Source organism: Dipodomys spectabilis, unplaced genomic scaffold (assembly GCF_019054845.1).
Source record: "Dipodomys spectabilis isolate Male_0828 unplaced genomic scaffold, ASM1905484v1 ptg000669l, whole genome shotgun sequence".
NCBI classification, from domain to species: Eukaryota; Metazoa; Chordata; class Mammalia; order Rodentia; family Heteromyidae; genus Dipodomys; species Dipodomys spectabilis.
Genome location: NW_024871346.1, coordinates 6,854,122 through 6,876,586, shown reverse-complemented (window position 1 = coordinate 6,876,586; position 22,465 = coordinate 6,854,122). Strand labels below are relative to the sequence as shown.

Here is a 22,465-nt window from a genome sequence, read left to right as displayed (position 1 = left end):
AAATATGCATAACCCCCTAAAACGTTTGGCCATACTCATTAGCTGGGAATGTGGGGAGCCATTCACAGGAAGCCAAACTTCCTCCAAGCTTCTTTGATTGTGTTGGGCAGAGCCGGGGCTGGGGTGAGTGTACACTTACCTGACTGAGCAGCTGCCCATGAAATATGGTGTTGACCACCTTTAAGACCTGTTTGGTGAGCTTCCTCTGGGAGAAGGGGATGAGGATCCGGCGCGTGGAGCCCTCGGACTCGAGTTCCTGCTGTACTTTGTGAAGCAACTCGCAGAGAAATTCCTGTGCGTCCTGCTGGTCGTAGCCGCGGAAGGCGGGGATGAGGCTCCACACCGAGTGGAGCATCGCGAAGGGCGACACCAGGGCCCACTTCCCGGACCACATGACTCGAAAGAGGGTGTGCAGTTCGTGGCAGAGGGAAATGTGCTTGGAGCTGGGCTCCTTGTTCTGGATGAGCTCCAGGCTCCGGCTGATGGACGCGCCACCGTTCCAGCAGAGGCCCTCCACCCGGTCGCTCTTGGCAGACAGCTGGGTGGCAGAGCTGGCCGGCCTGCCGGGGAGGGGGGCCTTGCCGTTGGCGGCCTGGGGAAAGAGGTGCTCGGTGGTGGAGGGGTCGAGGTTCAGGAAGCACTCCCGGAACTTCTGGAGGTGGCTGAGCACCTGCAGGATGGAGTTCATGTAGCAGGTGTTGCCTAGGTTGCGCAGGCCTGTGACGCCGGGGGCCACGGTGGGCTGGCGGCGCGGCTTGAGCGGGCTGGCGGCGGCGGCGGTGGGGGCGCGGCGGGCAGTGGCCAGGGCGGCGGGCGCGGCGGGCGCGGCAGGGCGGGGCGCGAGCAGAAGCAGGCGCGCGCTCTTGCGCGGGGGCGCGCTGGCCAGCTCCTCCAGCAGCCGCCGCTTCACCTCGCGCCGCCGCTGCCGCGCCTCTTCCTTCTTGCGCTCCAGCGCCTCCTCCTGCCGCCGACGCTCCAGCTTGGCCCGGCCCCGCGAGCTCCGGGCGAACCACAGCCGCAGCATCTTGGCCAGCAGGCGCTGGCGCCGGTACCACAGCGCCGTGAGCATCTGCGGCTGTCCGTGAGGCGCGCGCGGCGGCGGGGGCAGGGCCGCGTCCTCGCCCGAAGCCATGGAGCGCAGCGTCCTCCCGCGCCCGGCCCGGTCCTGCTGGCCCCGCACGGCCAGGAGCGAGCTCCTCAGCAGCTTCAGGTCCCCCTCGGGGTTGTCGTTGAGCACGTAGTCCTTGCACAGGTAGCAGAACACGTAGAGATCCCGGACCTCCATGGCCAGCGGGTGCCCGGTCTCCTGGAAGTGCTTCAGCGCGTGGTCCTCCATGTAGCGGCCGCAGGCCACGTGCGCGCACTTGAGGCACGCCCACACCGACTCGGTGGTGGCGCACTCCAGGCAGCGCCACTTCTGCGGGTTCAGGATGGAGTGGTCCTGGGCGAGCCGTAACCGCCCCACATGTTTGCATCTATCCATGTCTCGCGCAGTCGCCACGCTTTTAACCTGGCACAGCGACCCCCCAAAAGGAAAAGAATTCTTTAAGCAAAATAGCTTCCCACCGGAGGGGCTGTTGCCATGGGCATTCCAACTTAAGAGCCATTCGTTTTCAACTCAAAATCGGTTCCTTTGAAATCACCCCATTTCCAATTCACAGCTGAGCGCCTTGCACAAAAAGGCACACTCAGGTTGGGCACAAGGTGTTTCCAAGCAGAGACGTAGCACCAGGGAAAGCTAGGCTACAGAAAGCCTTCTATACATCTCACTTCCGATGAGCCTCACTTTAAGTAACATGTCTGTCCCTTTGAAAAGAATGTTTACATCTTGTGGAATACTTTGGCACATTTTCATTTTCTTTAGTGAAAGGATACGTCAGAAAAGAATGAAACAAACCTAACCGGGTAACCCAGTGTACTGTCAACCCTATAATCCTAGCTATGCAAGAGGCAGGAATTGGGAGGATCCCAGTTTGAGTCAAGCCATGACCAAAGTTAGCAACCTCCGAGGAACTCTCGGGAAGGTGGCTTAGTGGTAGAGTGCTTGCCTAGCATGCAGGAAGCCCTGGGTTCGATTCCACAGTCCTTGAGCAAAAGCAGCTCAGGGACTGTGCCCAAGCCGAGTTCAAGCCTCAGAACTGGTTAAAAAAAAAAAAAGTTAGCGACCCCGCTACCAACCCAACAAGCTGAGTGGTGGTGCACGACTCTTATCATTCCAACTATGCAGGAAACACAAATGCTCTCCCAGTGTGAGTGTAAACTCAAGATGCAAAACTCTGCATTTTCAACAAGGACATGACTCAAACAGTAGTGTACCTGCCCAGAAAGGGCCTGGACTCAACCTACTGGAATGACAATATTGCTGCCAACCATCAGGACAAGATGACAAAAGGAATGAATCTGCTAGATGATGTACATGAAAATGTTTCCGTAACCCATGGTAGCACTTTTACCTTTCTTTTTTTTGGGGGGGGGGTCCAGTCATGGGGCCTGAACTCTGGGCCTGGGCGCTGTCCCTCAGCTCTTCAGCTCAAGGCTAGCACTCTACCACTTGAGCCACAGCGCCACTTCTGGCTTTTTTCTTTTTGCTTATGTGGTGCTGAGGAATCAAACCCAGGGCCTCACGTATGCAAGGCAAGTGCTCTGCCACTGAGCCACCTTCCCAGCCCCGCACTTTTTCCTTTCTAGCATTACTTACTCAGTATTAGTCAGAAAAACCTAATAGTCAATAATTCCAGGGACTAAAGCTAGATAACTATTTTACAATAAACTTTTTTTTTGTCAGTTGTGGGACCTGAACGCTGGGCCTGGGTGCTGTCCCTGAGCTCTTCAGCACAAGGCTAGAGCTCTACCACTTGAACTAAGGCACCACTTGCGGCTTTTTCTGCTTATGTGGTGCTGAGGAATCAAACCCAGGGCCTCATGCATGCAAAGCAATTGCTCTACCACTGAGCCACCTTCCCAGCCCCCCCTTTTTTTTTTTGTCGGTCATGGGGCTTGAACTCTGGGCTTGAGTGTTGTCCCTCAGCTCTTCACCTCAAGACAAGCGCTCTACCACTTGAGTTACAGTACTACTTCCGGTTTTCTAGTGGTTTATTGGAGATAGGAGTCTCACGGTCTTTCCTGCCCCGGCTGGCTTTGAACCATGATCCTCAGATCTCAGCTTCCTGAGTAGCTAGGATTACAGGCATGAGCCACCAGTGCCTGGCTACAATAAACCTTTTTTATTCTTTGGAACCTTAAAGTCTCCTCACCCCAAATCCCCAAACCAGAAATTCTCTCTCTCACTCCCCCCCCCCTTAAGATTGCTCTGCAGATAAGAAACCCTCAAACCACACAAAGGAAAATAATATGTAGACAGATTATCTTCAGTCAAATTAGATCATGACATTATTTGACTACTGTTGTTGTTGTTTTTTTTTTTTGTCAGTTGTGGGGCTTGAACTCTGGCCTGGGCGCTATCCCTCAGCTCTTCAGCTCAAGGCCAGTGCTCCACCACTTGAGCCACAGCAACACTTCCAGTTTTCTGAGTGGTTTATTGGAGATAAGAGTCTCATGGAGTTTCCTGCCCATGCTGGCTTTGAACCTCGATCCTCAGATCTCAGCCTCCTGAGTAGCTAGGATTACAGGTGTGAGCCACCGGTGCCCGACTATTTGACTATTTTTAAGGGCTTAATTTCTACTATATTTTTCTAATTATTATTATTCTAGCTACTGCTATTTTCTACTAATTTCCCCCTACATATTCTTTAAAACATTTCTCGGGATATGTAATTTATCCATTTTCTAACTAAACATAATCTCCTTCAGGGCATCATGCATAAAGGCAAGCACTCTACTACTGAGCCACCTTCCCAGCCCAGCCTGTGAGACTTTTATCTACAATTAGGAAGCAACAAGCTAGAAGTAGAGATATAAGTCAAGTGGTAGAGCACCAACTTTGAGCAAAAAAACCAAGGGAGAGCTTGAGACCCTGAGTTCAAGTTCCAGTAAAGGCACATACATCACAAAATCCTATAGCTTGAAAATGTCTTTTAGGGCTAGGAGTAGTTCAAGTGGTAGCAAGGAAAAAACCCTGGGTTCAAACCCAGGTACCATGAAAAAAAAAGAAAATTCCAAAAAATTAGAAAGATAAAGGGAATCTACTGTAACTATTATTTGTTTCCTCTCATTTTTTTTCTCAGTTCTTAACTAAGGATTGTGGAATAATCCTACTTGGTCTTGGTCTAGGTGAGACCAAGAGGCACAGACTCCAGCTTCAGTGAGTAGACACATGTTGGCAGCCTTCATTTACATGAAAGAATACTAATTACATGGTATCCTCAACATCTGTGATTCTCCTCACTGCCATATGTGACAGCACTGGGTATTTTAACCCTTCACTACTAAGAATTGCATCTACCACAGAAACTGCATGAAAAGCCTTTGGGAACATATATTTATGAAGAACAAGCTTTAAAAGTGGATTTTAAGAAGTGGAGGAGCTGGGAAGGTGGCTCAGTGGTAGAGTGCTTGTCTTGCATGCTTGAGGCCCTGGGTTTGATTCCTCAGCACCATATAAGCAGAAAAAGCCGGAAGTGGTGCTGTGGCTCAAGTGGTAGAGCACTAGCCTTGAGCTGAAGAGCTGAGGGACAGTGCCCAGGCCCAGAGTTCAGGCCCCATGACTGACAAAAAAAAAGTGGAGGCTGGCCGGGCACTGGTGGTTCACGCCTGTAATCCTAGCTACTCAGGAAGCTGAGATCTGAGGATCATGGTTCAAAGCCAGCCCAGGCAGGAAAGACCATGAGACTCTTGTCTCTAATAAATCACCAGAAAACCGGAAGTGGCACTCTAGCTCAAGTGGTAGAGCACTGGCCTTGAGCTGAAGAGCTGAGGGACAGCGCCCAAGCCCAGAGTTCAAACCCCATGACCAACAAAAAAAAAGTAGAGGTGTGGTTCAAGTGGTAGAGCACCAGCCTTGAGTGAGAAAGCCAAGCAAGAATACAAGGCTCCTGAGTTCAAGCCCCAGTACCAAAACATACACACACACACACACACACATGCACGTGCATGCGCACACACACACACACACACGGATTTTATTTTTTTTTACTTTTTACTTGCAAGATATAGGTAAAAATATAATTTAATACTAATATACAATTGAGAAAAAAAAAGGTTTAAGGAAACTCGGTAGAAACCACATTAAGTTGCAAAAAAGTGCCACAGGATTCCACAAGACTTTAAAGGGCCATGAGTTCCATGACATCAGCCTTCTGAATTTTTACATTTAGGGCTAAAACAAAAACTAAAAGTTGGGGCAGACACTGAGATGGATAAGAGGGGATAGAAGTCCTTGTTAAGGAGCAGTATGGAGTAGGGGGTGGCCCCAAGGTTTCCTCTCACCACCTCTCTCCCTGAGGGTTCAGAAGCTCTGAAAGCTGTATTCCGTCCCTGAGAACTGAAATACCTACTTAAACCCGAGTTTGTTTTGTTTTCTGATCCTGGGCCTTGAACTCTAGACCTGGGCACTGTCCATAAGCTCCTTTTGGTCAAGGCTTTACCACTTGAGCTACAGCACCACTTTTAGCTTTTTCTGTGATTAAGAGAGATAAAAGTCTCATGGAGCCAGTCGCAGGTAGCTCACACCTATATCCTAGTACTCAGGAGTCTGAGATCTGAGGACTGTGGTTCAAAGCCAGCCTGGGCAGCAAAGTCTATGAGACTTCTATCTCCAATGAATCACTGGAAAACCGGAAGTGGAGCTGTGGCTCAGAGTGATGGAGTGCTAGCCTTGAACAAAAGAGCTCAGGGACAGTGCCCAGGCCTGGAGTTCAAGCCCCATGACTGAGCCTACCCCCGCCCCCCCCCCCAAAAAAAAAAAAAAACATCAGAGTCTCATGGACGGTCTTGCCTGGTCTAACTCTGAACCATGCTCTTCAGATTCCAGCCTCCTGAGTAGCTAGGATTAGGGGTGTGAGCCACTGGTGCCCAGCTAAACCGCAGTTTTTGGCCCTGGGTGGAGGATGGAGGTAGGTGGGCAGAGCCCTGGGGAGATGTGAGGGGTTTCTCTCACCTGCTCTCAGTAATAGAGTTTTGATGCTCAAGAATGCTTGAATCTCATCCTGGGTCATAGAAGATACAGGTCACACCAGCATGTTAAGAGCTCACTTGCACTAGGATTTGTTTTCTTCAGAGTGAAAGTAGAGTTCAGCTAAGACCTTGGCCTAGCACACAATGCTGGCTTGCCCATGAGGAAAAGTCGTTCCTGCTTCTGTTTTGACATTTGACACAAAGAAGTACAAATGCTTTCCTCTACACCAAACTCCATCTCCATCAATAGTTAGGCTTATTATAGTTAGTGTGCTTATTATCCTAGCTACATGGAAGGCACAACTAGGAGATTACAGTCTAACCACTAGAGCAAAAAGTAAGACTGCTTTTGAAAAATAACAAAAGCAAAAAGAACTGAGGACATGGCTTAGGTGGCAGAGTGCCTGCCTAGTAAGAGCAAGGCCCTGAGTTCAAACCCCATTAAAATGCTTAAAACAAAAACAAAAAAGAAACCACAAACACACACACACAAAACAAACCAAAAAAAAAAAATGCAGGGCACCAATGGCTCATACATGTAATCCTAGCTACTCAAGAGGCTGAGATCTGATGATTACAGTTTGATGCCAGCCTGGGCAGAAAATCCATGAGGCTCTTATGTCCAATTAACCATTAAAAAGCTAAAAGTGAGGCCATGGCTCAGGTGGTAGAGTGCTAGCCTTGAGCAAAAAGGCCAAGGGACATCAATACTTCTTCAGTGTTGATACGTGCAATATCCTAATGCATGGAATTTGCTTTAAAAGATTAAAGGGGGAAGGAGTGGCAGAAAGATAAAACTGTGGAGGTTGGCTGGTGGTTACATGGCATCCATTATTCTACTCTCTTCACTTTTGTGTATGTTTGTAAAGTTCCATAAAAATGAAGGACAAAAAAGCACATTATCCTATCCAACAGTCAAGAGAAAACGTTAAGACACAAAGAGAGAAAACAAGTAACCTAGACTATAAACACCTTTCACCACTTCTTTTTTTTTTTTTTTTGGTCTGGGCCTGGGCGCTGTCCCTCAGCTCTTCAGCTCAAGGCTAACGCTCTACCACTGGAGCCACAGCGCCACTTCTGGCTTTTTCTGCTTATGTGGTGCTGAGAAATCGAACCCAGAGCCTCATGCATGTGAGGCAAGCGCTCCACCACTGAGCCAACTTCTCAGCCTGAAACCCTTCATTTTTATCATCATTTTATCTCTTGTACTTTGAACAGCACTCAGCACAGCAAGTCAAAGCAGCACTCTTCCTGGCAGTGCTGGTCAGACATGGCCTCATGGCTCCTCAGGCTGAGCCTCAGGTCAGCCTTTTCCACTTGGGTGGCGCTACTCTTGACAGGTTCCCCCAAATTTCTTTTGGTGATCTTCTGCCAGATCGTTACACACAATTCGCGTACAAAACTGCCTCCAGGAGCTGGGATGTGGCTTAGTGATAGAGTGCTTGCCTAGCATACATGAAGCCCCGGGTTTGATTCCTCAGTACCACATACACTTGGAAGTGGCGCTGTGGCTCTAGTGGTATAGTGCTAGCCCTGAGTAAAAGAAGCTCAGGGACAGTGCCCAGGCCCTGGTTCAAGCCCCAGTACTGGCAAAAACAACAACAACATCTGCCTGCGTATTTCTGTCTTTTGAGGTATGGAGTCACTTTAATCAGTCCACCAAAATGCATGACCTCCATTTTTTCACACCTTGGCTCTTTCCTTACTGATCTAGTCATGTAGATGATGCTAAATTCATCTTATGCTTTTCTAAGTTTCTCTGTAGTCTCAAGCAAACAGTTACTTTTTTTTTTTATGCAAGCAAGCAATTACTTTTTTTCTCAGGTTTGAGATGGGGACTCGAACTTAGTATCTGACACTTTCCTTGATTGGCTAACACTCTACCAACTAAGCCACGCCTCTAACCCCAAATAATTACTTTTAAAAACTAGTTTTGCTTTCCGGCCTCCAGTCAGATACAGTTACTCCTTATCCATGAGATGTTTCATTTAGTAACCACACAATACAACACTTTATCATAAACACCAACTAACAGATTATTATTTCCCAGCTGGGATTTTGGAACTTATTTTCTCATCAGCTGGGATTTTGGAACTCACTTTCTCATAGAAATAATGGTATGAACAGAAGCCTCAAGAAGAGATTACTGGACAAACAGGCATGTGTTCCTAATGTGGGAAGAACACCAGTACTACACAATGGAAGTCATCTAGCACATAGATTTCCTCTGAGAAAATGAATTCAGACTTGCAACTAGAGATTCCAAGAGCTGCATTGCCAGCTGCAGCCCAAGCAGGGATCTAGGAGCCTGCCTCCTCCCACTCTCTCCACATGGCCTTCCACATATGGCCTTTTGTATGGAAGGCACATCTATACATTAGAGGCTGCCTGCAGAGAAAAAAGAGAACAATTCTGTGACTAGAAGAGAAATCTGACTAGAATTTACAAATGGATCCTCAGGACTAGATGTCAGTGCTGGTTATTTCAGTGGTGTCCTAAGAAATGAAAGCCCGTCTCCAGATACCCTTACCTAAAGGTAAGGCCAGCCATACCTTTAGGCCTGAGTCTTCCCCATGGCACCAATGCAAATGTGCAGGACAGACACTTTCCCACCCCCACCACGCCTTGCGTGAATGGAGACGTACCTCATTTAGTTTTTGGTGGTACCGAGGACTGACTCAAGGCTTCATACATGTGAGGTAAGCGCTCTACTACTTGAGCCATGCACCCAAATCCCAAGACACGACTTTTTTTTTTGGTCCAGTCGTGGGGCCTGAACTCTGGGCCTGGGCACTGTCCCTCAGCAATTCAGCTCAAGGCTAGTGATGTACCACTTGAGCCACAGCGCCACTTCCAGCTTTTTTCTTTTTTTTTTGGTCCGGTTGTGGGGCCTGAACTCTGGGCCTGGGTGCTGTCCCTCAGCTCTTCAGCTCAAGGCTAGCACTCTACCACTTGAGCCACAGCGCCACTTCCGGCTTTTTTCTTTTTTGCTTATGTGGTGCTGAGGAATCAAACCCAGGGCCTCATGCATGCAAGGCAAGTGCTCTACCATTGAGCCACCTTCCCAGCCCCTCCCAAGACACAACTTTTAAGCAATTGGTTTCAGGAGCAAATATAATAAAAGTCCAAAGAAGAGCCAATGCACAGGGGTATTTGTTAAATATACTCAAAGGAGAAAAACAGAAGTTACTTTATTAGGGAATATCATTAAAGGTTACTTTATTAGGGAATATCATTAAAGTAACACCAACCATATACTAGAAACAACCAGCTGGTAAGAGAGGATGGAGTCAGGGCATTACACAATTCAAAATAAAAGATAAGGGGGAAGCAAAGGGGCAGAACAATGTGTTACAAGTATAAAGAAAAGTCATACACACACATACTCATACAACTTAAGAGAATAAAGGAGAAACTCATAATAGCACATGTCCTGTAGGAAACTGGGAGTGGAGATGAAGAAGAGACTGTGCCTCTTGGGGAAAAAAGACAATCATGTTACCTTTGTCTGGGGAATAGGTTGGGGGTTACCAGTAACGGGGCTTAAACTCATGGCATGGCTTAAAACTGGTTCCCTACCATTTGAGCCACACCTCCACTTATGGCTTTTTGGTGGTTAATCGGAGATAATAAGTCTCATGGACTTTTCTGCTGGCTTTATACCATGATCCTCAGATCTCAGCCTCCTGAGTAGCTAGGATTACAGGTGTGAGCCACCAGCACCTGGCTAGGAATTATATTTTATTTTTATTATTTATTTATTGCCAGTCTTGGGGCTTGAACTCAAGGCCTGGGCACTGTCCCTGAGCTTCTTTTGCTCAAGGCTAGCACTCTACCACTTGAGGCACAGCTTCATTTCTAGCCTTTTCTATTTATGTTGTACTGAAGAATCGGACCCAGGGCTTCTTACATGCAAAAGAAGGCAAGCACTCTACCACTAAGCCCCCTTCCAAAGCCCAGAATTACATTTTAATAGCATTAGTAATTCCAAAAAGAACTCTCTTTTCACCCCTCCTCTGTGAGCTAATGACTGGTAAAGTGCAGACACCTTGCTTATGCATTGTGGCAATGCAGCAGAGTTGGAATCAGTCAAGTGTCAGATAGCTGGACATTTCAGATCATATTAACATTTCATATCAACCAAGGAACTAAGACAGAACACTCCCCAAAACTCTCTGTGGAAATGAATTTGTAAAGCAGATGCTTTCTTTTCCCCAACTCTCACAGGCACTGGTGGCTTATACCTGTAATCCTACTTACTCAGGAGGCTAAGACCTGAGGATCATAGTTCAAAACCAGCCCAGGCAGAAAAGTCTGTGAGATTCTTATCTCCAATTAGCTACTCAAAGAACCAGAAGTGGAGCAATGGCTCAAGTAGTAGAGCACTAGCCTTTAGCAAAAGGTCTCAGAGAGAGTGCTCAGGCCCTGAGTTCAAGCGTAAGACTGGTGTTAAAAAAAATAGGGGGTGGGGAGGCTAGGAAGGTGGCTCAGTGATAGAGTGCTTGCCTTACATGAGGACCTGGGTTTGATTCCTCAGCACCACATAAGCAGAAAAAGCTGGAAGTGGTGCTATGGCTCATGTGGTAGAGAGCTAGTCTTGAGCTGAAAAGCGGAGGGTCAGTGCCCAGGCCCAGAGTTCAGGACCCATGACAGACAAAATTTAAAAAAAAGAAAAAGAAAAAAAAAATCTTCATTTCCCTCATGGAGCAGCTGCAAACATTATTCCAGTCCACTGATCAGTAAAATTTCTCTCAACCCTGAGCCAATTCTTCTGAAGGAGTGAGTCTATGTGTGTTAGAGGTAGTGCAGAGAATCAGCCTGATGATGAAGAGGCTTACATCCATGCACTCCTATGCTCTTGTTTTTCTTAAGTGTCCTCTAATTGTATAAGAATGTTTTACTAGGGGCTGGGAAAGTGACTCAGTGGTAGAGCGCTTGCCTTGCATGCTTGAGGCCCTGGGTTCGATTCCTTGGCACCACATAAGCAGAAAAAAAAAAAAAAAGATGGAAGTGGCGCTGTGGCTCAAGTGGTAGAGCGCTAGCCTTGAGCTGAAGAGTTGAGGGACAGTGCCAAGGCCCAGAGTTCAGGCCCACGATCAGCCAAAAAAAAAAAAAAAAAATGTTAAAGGTAGGGTGCCGGTGGCTCATGCCTGTAATCCTAGATACTCAGAAGGCTGAGAGGATTGTGGTTCAAAGTCAACCCAGGAAGGAAAGTCTGTGAGACTCTTATCTCTCATAAACTACTCAGAAAAAGCCAAAGTGGCACTATGGCTCAAGTGGTAGAGTGCTAGTTTTGAGCACAGAGGCTCAGGGACAGTGCCCAGTCCCAAAGTTCAAGCCCAGGATTGGCAAAAAAAAAAAAATGATATTAAAGGCAAACCCACTGCATTGGAAAATACAGCCAAGTTAAAAAAGAATCAGCCTCAGCTCTGGCTCTGGTGGGGGTGTGCCCATTGAAGACTTATAGGTCCAGCAGAAAGTGCTGTGTGGCAAAAATATAAAAGGGGCCTTCTTTCCAATAAGGCCGAGGAGGCGTTTCAAAGACGTGAACTGTGCATGAACCCTCATCTGTTGTATAAGGATAAAGCCGAAATGCTTCTGGGAGCTCAGCTGCAGTAAGCAAGCACAAGAGGTGAGAGGACCGGGCCCTAACAATGCAAGACTAAAGCAAGCTCACCACAAAGAATGTAAGTGCACACCCAGCCAATGTACATGCACCTCATGCCATGTAAGTGCCACTAATCCTAGCAACTATACCAAAGCCAGCCCTGAGATAACAGACATCTGAGTGGCTGCAGAGTTCTGAGGAACTCCCCCCACCCCCCGCCCCTCGCTTGCCAAAACCTAAACAAAACAAAAAAACTTTGAACACAATCTCAGAGGACCAGAGAAAATAGGAATGCTGAGGACTGACAAACTATGTCTGACCATAGAGAATCCCCAGAAATAATCAGGCAGTGCTCTTTCTACACAGCTGAGGGAGCAGGGCTCCAAACTAGTGAAAACAACTGCTCCAACCTGGTGACAGGACCTAGAGCCTGGTACTACCAGTCACTAAAGCCATGCCCAGGCTCCCTCTGCACATATTCCTTGTGCAGAAAACCCAAATTGGTTTTCCATTTAGCTTGCCTTCAGGGAGAGAATGCAATAACCACCAAACTCAAGTACTAGTGTGCTACTTAGCAGTTTTTCACTGTAAACGCATTTTCATTCTAAGGATCATGACCACACAAATCAGCTCCCAAGAAAACCAGCCATCATAGCTTGTTCTCAGAAAATTGAGGTTCTGAACCTTCAGAGTTAAGGTCCAGACCCTGGTTATAACTTTACCAAGGTAATGCCACATGGAGGGCTTGGTGAGAAGCTAGCTCACTGCATTTTCAAGGATAGGGAGTTCTCTGTTTAAGATCTCTCAAACAAGCACAGTGGCTCATGCCTGAAATCCTAGCTATTCAGAGCCTACATCTGGAAGGATCAAGACTCAAGGTGAGCCTGGACAAAATAGGGGGGAAATTTTTTAAGACCCACTGGGTGCTGGGGGCTCACACCTAATCCTAGCTAGTCAGAAGGCTGAGATCTGAGGATCGTGGTTCAAAGCCAGGCCAAGCAGGAAAGTCAGTGAGACTCTTATCTCCAATAAACCACCAGACAGCCGGAAGTGGCTTTGTGGCTCAAGTAGTAGAGCATTCGCCTTGAGCTGAAGAGCTGAGGGACAGCGACTAGGCCCAGAGTTCAAGCCCTATGACAAGAAAAAAAAAATTGAGACCCTTGTCTCAATCAGTAAAAAGATGGATTCAGTGGTGTGGGTCATCTCAAGGAAGCATATAAGAGAATTGTGGTCCAGATGGGCCTTAGCAAAAAGTGAGACCCTACTCAAAAAGGGCTGAAGTGTTGTGGTATAAACAACGGAGTGCCTAACTAGTAATTGTCCGAGGCAAGGAGATCAGGAGTTTGAGGCCAGGTTGGATTATGCACAGTGAGACCTTGTTTCAAAAGTAAAATGGTAGGCTGGAAGTTGGCTTAGTGGTAATGTGCTTGCCTTGCATGCATGAGGCCCTGGGTTCAATTCTTCAGCACCACATAAGCAGAAAAAGCCGGAAGTGATGCTGTGGCTCAAGTGGGTAGAGTGCTAGCCTTGAGCTGAAGAGCGGAGAGACAGCGCCCAGGCCCAGAGTTCAGCCTCCAAACCGACAAAAAAAAAAAAAGTAAAATGGTCTTGATGTTTTGTTTTCTAGTATATTGTTACAGACATTTTGGTAAGAAGTTTTTATTTAGAAATTTTAAATCCATCTTCAGGAGTGAGTCTGGTCTTTCCTTTCATTTTTGGCCAGTTCTAGGTCTTGAATACTGTACCTCACACTCTCTTGGCTCACTTGCTCATAGTGGGCACTCTCCCACTTGAACAATATCTCCAGTACAGCTTTCTGTTGGTTAGTTGGAGATGGAGTCTTGTAGACTATTCTGCCTAGACCCTGACTTTGACTGTGATCCTCTAGATCTCCCTGAGTAGTTAGGATTACAAGTATAAGCCACCTGATCTCAGCCTTTATTTTTCTTATACTATCCTTCCCTGTTTGCCTATTATACAAACTAAAAATCTGATATGAGGGGTAGGAATGTGGCTTAGAGGTAGAGTGCTTACCTAGCATGCATGCAGCCCTGGTTTCAATTCCTCAGTACCACATACACAGAAAAAGCCCTAAATTGTGCCGTGGCTCAAGTGGTAAAGTGCTATCCTCGAGCAAAAGCAGCTCAGGAACAGTGCCCAGGACCTGAGTTCAAGCCCCAGGACTGGCAAAAACAAAAAACAATTATCTGAGGAACTTTCTCTATTTACCTCTTCTCTAAAACTGCTGCTCTTTTTTTTTTGCCCATCCTGGGATTTGAACTCAGGGCTCACGCACTGTCCCTGAGCTTCCTTTTTGCTCAAGGCTAGCACTCTACCACTTGAGCCACAGTGCCACTTCTAGCTTTTTTCGTTTATGTGGTACTGAGGAATCAAACCCAGGGCTTCATGCATGCTAGGCAAGTACTCTACCACTAAGCTACATTCCCAGCCCCTGAAATTGCTAATTTGTTGAAAGTGTATAAAGGTCTGATGGAGCTTACTTGTAATGCTATCCCTTTCAAGCCTTCTGCAGTTGCTTCAGTTCTTGATTGATATAGATATGTTCACAGCAGGATGCAAGACTCCTCTCACAGATCACAGGCGTCCACACCAGGGGAAAATGGAGTCAGGTAATCCAGTGCTTACTTTAACCCCTTCAGAAATTTCATGGTGCTTTCTGTTCAGGCTGATTGACAATGAGAAAATGGCAGGCACCTCCCCTCATCAAGACAACCTGCACTATCACTATAGAGGACTGCCATCACTTTTGAAATGAATGTATAACTTCGTTCCAACTCTCTTGGGCTTCTAACCCATAATTAATTAGCCACTATTTCAAATTAAAACTTAATAACCCACAACTGCCACCTTCAATGGCTTGTCCACATGAAAAAGTGCAAGTTTCTTGCTCACACCTTTAAGAATATATCAAACAATCTGACCCTAACTAGCCTCTACTGCTATCTCCCATCCTGTCTTTGCATGCACACACTTGCCATTCTGTCTATTCACTCACTTCCTTGATATGCTATCTTCCTCTTCTGATCTACTCCCTAGAATCCAGCTGAGGTCCTATCATTTTCCTAACGCTGACTCTCTCCTTCAAAGAACACCTTAATTCCCATCATCCTCAGTTGTTTATCTGGTTTCCTAACCATATTCCAAGCCTCTTAAGCAATGGTGGGACCACTTTTTGCTGCCAATCCAGGGCTCCTGATATCAAAATCTTCCCTGGGCATCTTTTATTCATGTTAGCTACAGGTTTTGACATGTAATCCTTGGTGGAGCTCCTTCACTTTGATGAGAAACTGAATGTTGTACACTACACAAGAGACAATTACCTTCTGAAACCCCATGAATTGCTCATTAGTTAGAAGGAATCAGCTCCCACCAGCAGTGTACTGTTGCAAGGACAGGTACCAGGAATGCCAAGGATGCCATATTTAATGGCTCCCAGTGTGACACACTTATGCAAAGTTTCTTCCAACCAGACACTCATGTTAGTCTGAAGCTGTGTTATTCAAAGATATCAGATTCCAGAAGGGGCCTTTTTAGCAACAAGCATGTTAACCTTAGAAATTAATTTAGCCACTAAGTGTTGTCTGAGAGCACACCTAAGATGCACCAGTCACTAGGCCTTAGCACAGAAATCAGCACACACAGGATTTCAACTAAGTAAAATCACTACAATAAATACAATTCAGTATCTTTAATTTTTTTGTGATTGAAGATTTTGTGATACATATAGCTACTTTTTCTGTCCCTTTTCATTATTGTTGTCTTGTGAGGCTACCCATAACTTAAATTCTAGTTCATGATAAACTCTAGGCCTCATATCCTTGCTACAAAGGAGACTAAGATCTGGAGGATCATGGCTTGAAGCCAGCCCAGACAGAAAAGTCCTTGAGATTACATCTCTAATTAACCAGCAAAAAGCTGGAATGGAAGCATGGTTCAAGTGGTAAAACACTAGTCATAGCTACCAGCAAGCAAGCCAAGCAAGACCATGAGACCCTGAATTCAAGCCACAGTAATTCTAGTTCAGGAAAAGTTCTTTATCGGATTTTATATTTTATAAAACCTTTATAGAAGTAAATTTTTGTTAGTATTCATTCATTTTCATAGGTGAAATCAATGATTAAAAATTTGAAACAATTTTTCAATTCTGGGGTTTTAATTTGCTCACCTTGCATACAGGGCTGGTACTCTACAAGTTGAGCCATGCCTCCCACACTGCTTTTTACTGGTTACTCTGGAGATAGAGACTAATGAACTTTTCTGGCCAGGATGGCCTCTGGGCCTTAGGCTTCATCCTAAGTAGCTAGGTTTACAGGCAAGAGCCATTGGCCCCTGGATAATAATTTAAGAGTTATAATATATGCTAAGACATTTAGGCATTGACCTTTATGTTGCTCCAGTGACTTCTTCCATACTGTTTCAAAAGTGACTCCAGCTTGAAACCCCAAAAGAAGTGCAAAAAATTGCATGTATAACAGCTTTTCTCTCACTAGTTCTTCTTGGTAAAGGAATTTTCTTATGGCTGTCACATGTTATAGGTGAGACTCTGGACAAAAAGGCAGTGGTGGCCAGCTTCATCCTATGTGAGTGTAGGGGAAATATAATAGCAAGGTTTCAATACCCTAAATGGGGCCAAGTGATGAAGAGTAAGTGGTCTGACAATCCATCTGGAAAATCCATTATTAACCTCAGTCCAGGCTACTAAGTGTTTAATTTCAAATGCATTACAATTAGATTACCTATTGACTGAACAGCCTAGTCTAGAAGCATAGTAGACTGAAGGTATGGACTCTTCACCCTCACCATCCTGTAGCTGACCTGGAACTACAGCTTGATGCCACTATCCAGCATGAGAACTGCCTGGCATAACACTAGCCCAGAAAACATCACTATTCAAACTTTGAGGTATGGTTTCTATTCATGTGTATTGCTTGGAATCACTATAAATTATAGTTAAGAAACTCACAAGTTGAATCACAGTAAGTTAGAGAGTGTCTGTACTTGGTTCTATATAAGAAACCAGAAGGGGGCTGGGAAGGTGGCTCAGTGGTAGAGTGCTTGCCTTGTATGCATGAGGCTCTGAGTTTGATTCCTCAGCACCACATTGGCAGAAAAAGCCAGACGTGGTTCAAGTGGTAGAGTGCTAACCTTGAGCTGAAGAGCTGAGGGACAGCATCCAAGCCCAGAGTTCAGACCCCATAACCGACAAAAAAAAAAAAAAAGAAAGAAAGAAAGAAAAAAGAAAACAGGAAGGAAACAAATGTGATGTGAAAATGGGGAGATGGTACAAAGAAGGAAAATGTTGGTAATTCTTGAGAAGATGCATCACTCTGAGCCCACACACCATGAAAGCCTTCGGTCTGGGACTCTACCCACCATCATGTAGTCAAGTCCTTATATTAGGAAACAGTTCACTATGAGGCGCTCGCGCGCGCGTGTGTGTATGTGTGTGTGTGTGTAAATTTTTATTTATTTTTGTGGCTGGTTCTGGGGCTTCAACTCAGGCCTGGGCTCTGTCCCTGAACTTCTCTGTGCTTAAGGCTCTAGCGCTTTATCACTTGAGCCTCAGTGCCACTTCTTTTTCTGAGCAGTTTACTGGAGATAAGAGGCTCACAGAGTTTCCTGCCTGGGCTGGCTTCAAACCAGAATCCTCAGATCTCAACCTCCTGTGTAACAGGATTACAGGCATGAGCTGCTGGCGCCTGGCTAGAGGCTTCTGTATCTTACATTTTTACAAGTATTTCTCAGAATGACAAAGGTCCAATAATGCCTTTTGGGTGTGTGGCTAAGGAGCTGGAGGATGACAGAGTACACATTAACATGCAAGGCAGCTTTAGCCAACTTAGAGGAATGTTCATGCCATTAACATTCCCATTACAGAATTCTGAGATGCATTCATGAAAGACAGCTTGATTGCAATTTAGTTTTGCTAGGTTACTCAAGAATGGAAAATGAAAAGTGACTGGATGGGAACACAGGTATTGTTTTAAGAACCAAAGAAAAAGCTAAGGAAAGGTGGGTAAAGGAAGTTTGCCTAACAACAAAACTGAGTAGGTAAGAAAGAAGTTAACAGCAGAAGGGAGAGTAAACTGGGAGGCAATTGGGAAAGAAGGTATTTATTTTGGCTCATAAGGAACACTACAAGCCTTTTTTCATGAAACAGTACTCAAAATTCCTGAAATAAGATACCCTGACCAATGAATATAAGGTCTGTCACATTAAAAACATGCTAAATACCCGATTTCTTGTCTGCCCATTTCCATGCATGGCTCCATTACTCACCTGGAAACAAAGTTCTGTCTCATCCACTTTAAATGGAAAAATAATTTCCACCCAATCTCACACAAACACCTTCTTGCCAGAATTGCTTTCGAGAGGAAGTTTATTATCATCAAGAGAAGCTTATTTTTCATTTGCTTCTAAGTTCAAGGCCTTCTGCTTATAAAGTCCCACTCTGAGCTCCTATTACATATAGTTTCTAACAACAGTCAGGTTATTGGTACTTTTGTATCAACAGCTTTGTACTTTGGTACATGGTACTGTTAAATTTATAAATTTGTCTTCCCAGTCAGAAGAGAAGGTCTTTCAAGGAAATTACCATTTCCTTATATCTCTAATGTCAAGCAAACTGCATTAAAACAGGGTCTGGGAGGGTGGCTCAGTGGTAGAGTGCTTGCTTTGCATGCATGAGGCCCTGGGTTTAATTCCTCAGCACCACATAAGCAGAAAAAGCTGGAAGTGGCACTGTGGCTCAAGTGCTCACCTTGAGCTGAAGAGCTGAGGGACAGAGCCCAGGCCCAGAGTTCAGACCCCACAACCCGACAAATACAAACAAAACCAAAACAAAACTGTTAAATCGAAAAGGCAATGGAAGGAGTCATTTCAGAGGGTGGTAGTAGACTAGGGAACTATAAATAGGTCCTTCCCATAGAGACACAGAGAAGGCAAGGGCTGTTCCTTTTCCTGCTCTATCACCCGAGCCAACAGAATTCCAACTGCTATTCAAATTATTTACTGAGCACATAAATGAGTAGAAGAGGGTGTGGAGACCTTTCATAAAAGGGAACAGTAAGAACAAAGATCAGAGGATAATAGGGTCTTTGACAACAATGTATGGACCAAAATATAACTGTGAAAATTCTAAGAAACAGCTAAAAAGCTATAGCACTGAGGCCATTACAAAACCAAAATGAGTACAGAAAAAAGGGTAGGAAAACTCACAGCATTTGGCATGCCCGTTCATGTCATTACCCCTACACAACAAAGCAGAGAGCAACTGGGAGGAAATAGTCCCCTGTCACTAATTTCCTCCCTCTGGGCAAAAACAAATACATGAACGATGATTCTGGCTTGTCTCATGGCTGCCTGAGGGACTGGTTTCTATCCCACCTCAGAGAAATGGAAAGACATCAGAGTTTGGAAGCCACTACAAACAGAAGAAAGCAGTACCTTAGCATCATCGTACTGTAGGCAGCTGTCCTGGGGTACAAGAAAGCAGAGAGTTTGAGAGGCCAAGAAGTAGTTTGAAAATCAAGAAGTAGAAGCAAGGGGCTGGGAAGGTGGCTCAATGGTAGAGTGCTTGCCTAGCATGCATGAAGCCCTGGGTTCGATTCCTCAGTACCACATAAACAGGAAAAACCAGAAGTGGTACTGTGGCTCAAAGGGCAGAGTGCTAGCCTAGAACAAAAGAAGCTCAGAGACAGTGCCCAGGCCCTGAGTTCAAGCATCAGGACTGGGGAAAAAAAATGGGGGTTGCCAGGTGCTCAGTAGAGAGGGACCAAGAGAAGTGATTAATGGATTTAGAGCATAATGGGATTTAGGTCTGAAAAATGAAAACATTCAGAAGAGCTATTTCACAACAATGCACATATCCTAAGTACTAGTGTGCTGTATATTTGGAAATGGTCGTGCTGGTAAACTTTATGTTATATGTTTACCCATAACAAAAAAAAGCATTTTATCTGACACAAATAAGACCAGTGACCTCAAAGTTTACAGTCTCATATGGGAGACTGGGTAAGGCCTTCTAGGGTGCTAAGGCAAGAACTAAAAGTTTTACCAGGAAGCAGGGTAAGTAACCATTCAACTCCTATTTCCCCACACACATTCCCACCCATAGAGGATGCTGTCATTGGGAAGTTTATTGGGTTCCAAGGAAATTTATCCTGATCTCAAACAGAATCTAATCCCAGAGTTCAGATGAACGAGTTTCCTAACCACTAGTCTTTTTTTTGGGTCTGGTTGTGGGGCCTAAACTCTGGGCCTGGGCACTGTCCCTCAGCTCTTCAGCTCAAGGCTAGCACTCTACCACTTGAGCCACAGCGTCACTTCTGGCTTTTTTCTTATGTGGTGCTGAGGAATTGAACCCAGGGCCTCAGGCATGCAAGGCAAGCGCTCTACCACTGAGCCACCTTCCCAGCCCCTAACCACTAGTCTTCAGAACAATAAGTTCACTAGCTTGGGTGAAATTCTTATGTTTTATTCTTGGGAAAGACAGATACTTTGTTAAGAGATTATATCTCCCCAATCTTCTTGGTGTTAGAGATTTCTCTTATGGTGAAGATAGCAGATTGTAGTATGTATGTGTTTGAGAGAGACAGAGACAGAAAGATAAAGAATGTATACATTTTAAATGCCTCTGAAATCAGACATTTGGGAATCATTTCAGATCAAGGACTCTTAGAACAAAGCCTTGGGAGCCTCTTTATCTTATGCTGTTTAGCATCATGATTAAAAGGAATTCTAGTTCTGTCTGTATTAGAGTATGTGATTGGCAAGTGATTTCTCTGGATCACTTTCCTCATCTAGAAAATAGTGCCAATATTATTTCCACAGGCTTACTGTAAGGATTAAGTTAATAGCTATAAAATGTTTAGTGCCGGGACTAAGAAGGTGGCTCAGTGGTAGTGTGCTTGCCTTGCATGCATGAGGTCCTCAGTTCCATTCCTCAGCCCCACATAAGCAGAAAAAGCCGGAAGTGAGGCTGAGGCTCAAGTAGTAGAGCGCTAGTCTACAGCTAAAGAGCTGAGGGACAGTGCCCAGGCCCAGAGTTCAGGCCCCACAACCGACCAAAAAAAAAAAAAAGTTTAGTGCCTGGTACACAATTAAAATGCAAGAAATGCTGGGCGCCGGTGACTCACACCTGTAATCCTAGCTACTCAGGAGGCTGAGATCTGAGGATTGCGGTTCAAAGCCAGCCCAGGCAGGAAAGTCTGAGAGATTCTTTTTTTTTGGTCCAGTCGTGGGCCTGAACTCTGGGCCTGGGCGCTGTCCCTCAGCTCTTCAGCTCAAGGCTAGCGCTCTACCACTTGAGCCACAGCGCCACTTCCGGATTTTTTCCCCTGCTTATGTGGTGCTGAGGAATCGAACCCAGGGCCTCATGCATGCAAGGCAAGCACTCTACCACTGAGCCACCTTCCCAACCCAAGTCTGAGACATTCTTATCTCCAATAAACCACTAGAAAACTGGAAGTGGCGCTGTGACTCAAGCGGTAGAGCGCTCTCCTTGAACTGAAGAGCACAGGGAGAGCGCCCAGGCCGAGTTCAAGCCCCACAACCGACAAAACAAACAAACAAACAAAACAACAAAAAAAGCAAGAAAGGAGTCATTACATAGTGATCCTATGACTTCCTCCAGATCACAAGATGACAGGGCTGACACTTTACACGGTGATTAGCTTGCTCCCCGCTGAGATCCTTCCAGCACATCCATACACACTTCCTTTCCCAATGGCCAAACATTATAAAGGGTATTTCTGGGCAAATTATTATTCTGAGCTCTCATGTGTTCTCTTCAAATAAAACCCAACTGTTTAGGTCCACACAAACTAATAGAGCTATTTAAATGCCGTAATTTTAAACTATCTTCTTCCCCAACTCATTTTTTTTGCTAACACAATTGGAAATGACACACTGAAGCCTTTAAGAACTTATAATATTAATAAGCCATGACACGTTGGCAACCTCTCTCTGAAGCATGCTTTCTGGAATTCTCCACTTTGCATTCCCAAGTAGCTGCTGGGTGGTAAACTGAACAGAGATAAATCAAGCAGAATTTGCAAAATAAACACTCTGAAGACACATTACAGTGCAACTTCAAATGGTACACCACCACTGGGGACTCAGAGAATCACAGTGGCAGATAAACCTAGGGGGCCTTGGTGAGCACCTGGAGTCATTTCTCTCTGAAGAGAGGATGGCAGGTGTAAACGATGGCAAGTTTGGTACATGGAATCTGCAAGCACAAATCACAGCCAAGGTGTGCAGCTGGTGGGGTTCTGGGGCTCAATAGCAAGTTCTGGAGTGATTGTCATCTTCAATACAATGGACCAGGTGTGGCTCTCTACATCTGCATTCTTCGACTGGTTATTGACCTTAGCGCTAAAGTGACAGGTGGCCTTGAGGCACATTTATCCATCTGCCTAAAAAATAAAAATGGAGAGAATCATACTCAAAGGGAAAACACACAAAGGGCTTTATAAAATTTGTATTGAGCCATCTGACATGTAATCTCCTTTCAACCCTCCATACCTCTATAAAAAGGCTCTTGAAACCTAAGAGTCCTAGTTAGAAAGGGAAGTCTTAAGAAGCTTGAAAGTAGCTTTGCTGTTTTTCACCCTGAGTATCCTCTTCTTCCAGCATGGGATCATGTGGTTTGGGAGAAGCTGACCTCAGCACTAGATCAGGCAGGTCCTAGAAGTCTAAGTTAGCCTGTATGAGCTTTTGATGGTTGTTTCATTGGTTTGTTTTTGTAGTGGTACTGAGGCT

At 45.5% G+C, this 22,465-nt stretch overlaps 1 protein-coding gene across 1 annotated transcript in view; it reads right to left on the bottom strand.

The window, feature by feature from the left end:
• Positions 1-22,465, bottom strand: part of Usp49 (ubiquitin specific peptidase 49) — a 64,831-nt gene that overhangs the window by 8,482 nt on the left and 33,884 nt on the right. The window contains exon 3 of the mRNA XM_042671821.1: positions 140-1,510. Coding sequence (XP_042527755.1) covers positions 140-1,483 — 1,344 coding nt within the window. The 5' untranslated portion in view covers positions 1,484-1,510. The remainder of the gene's footprint in view (positions 1-139; positions 1,511-22,465) is intronic.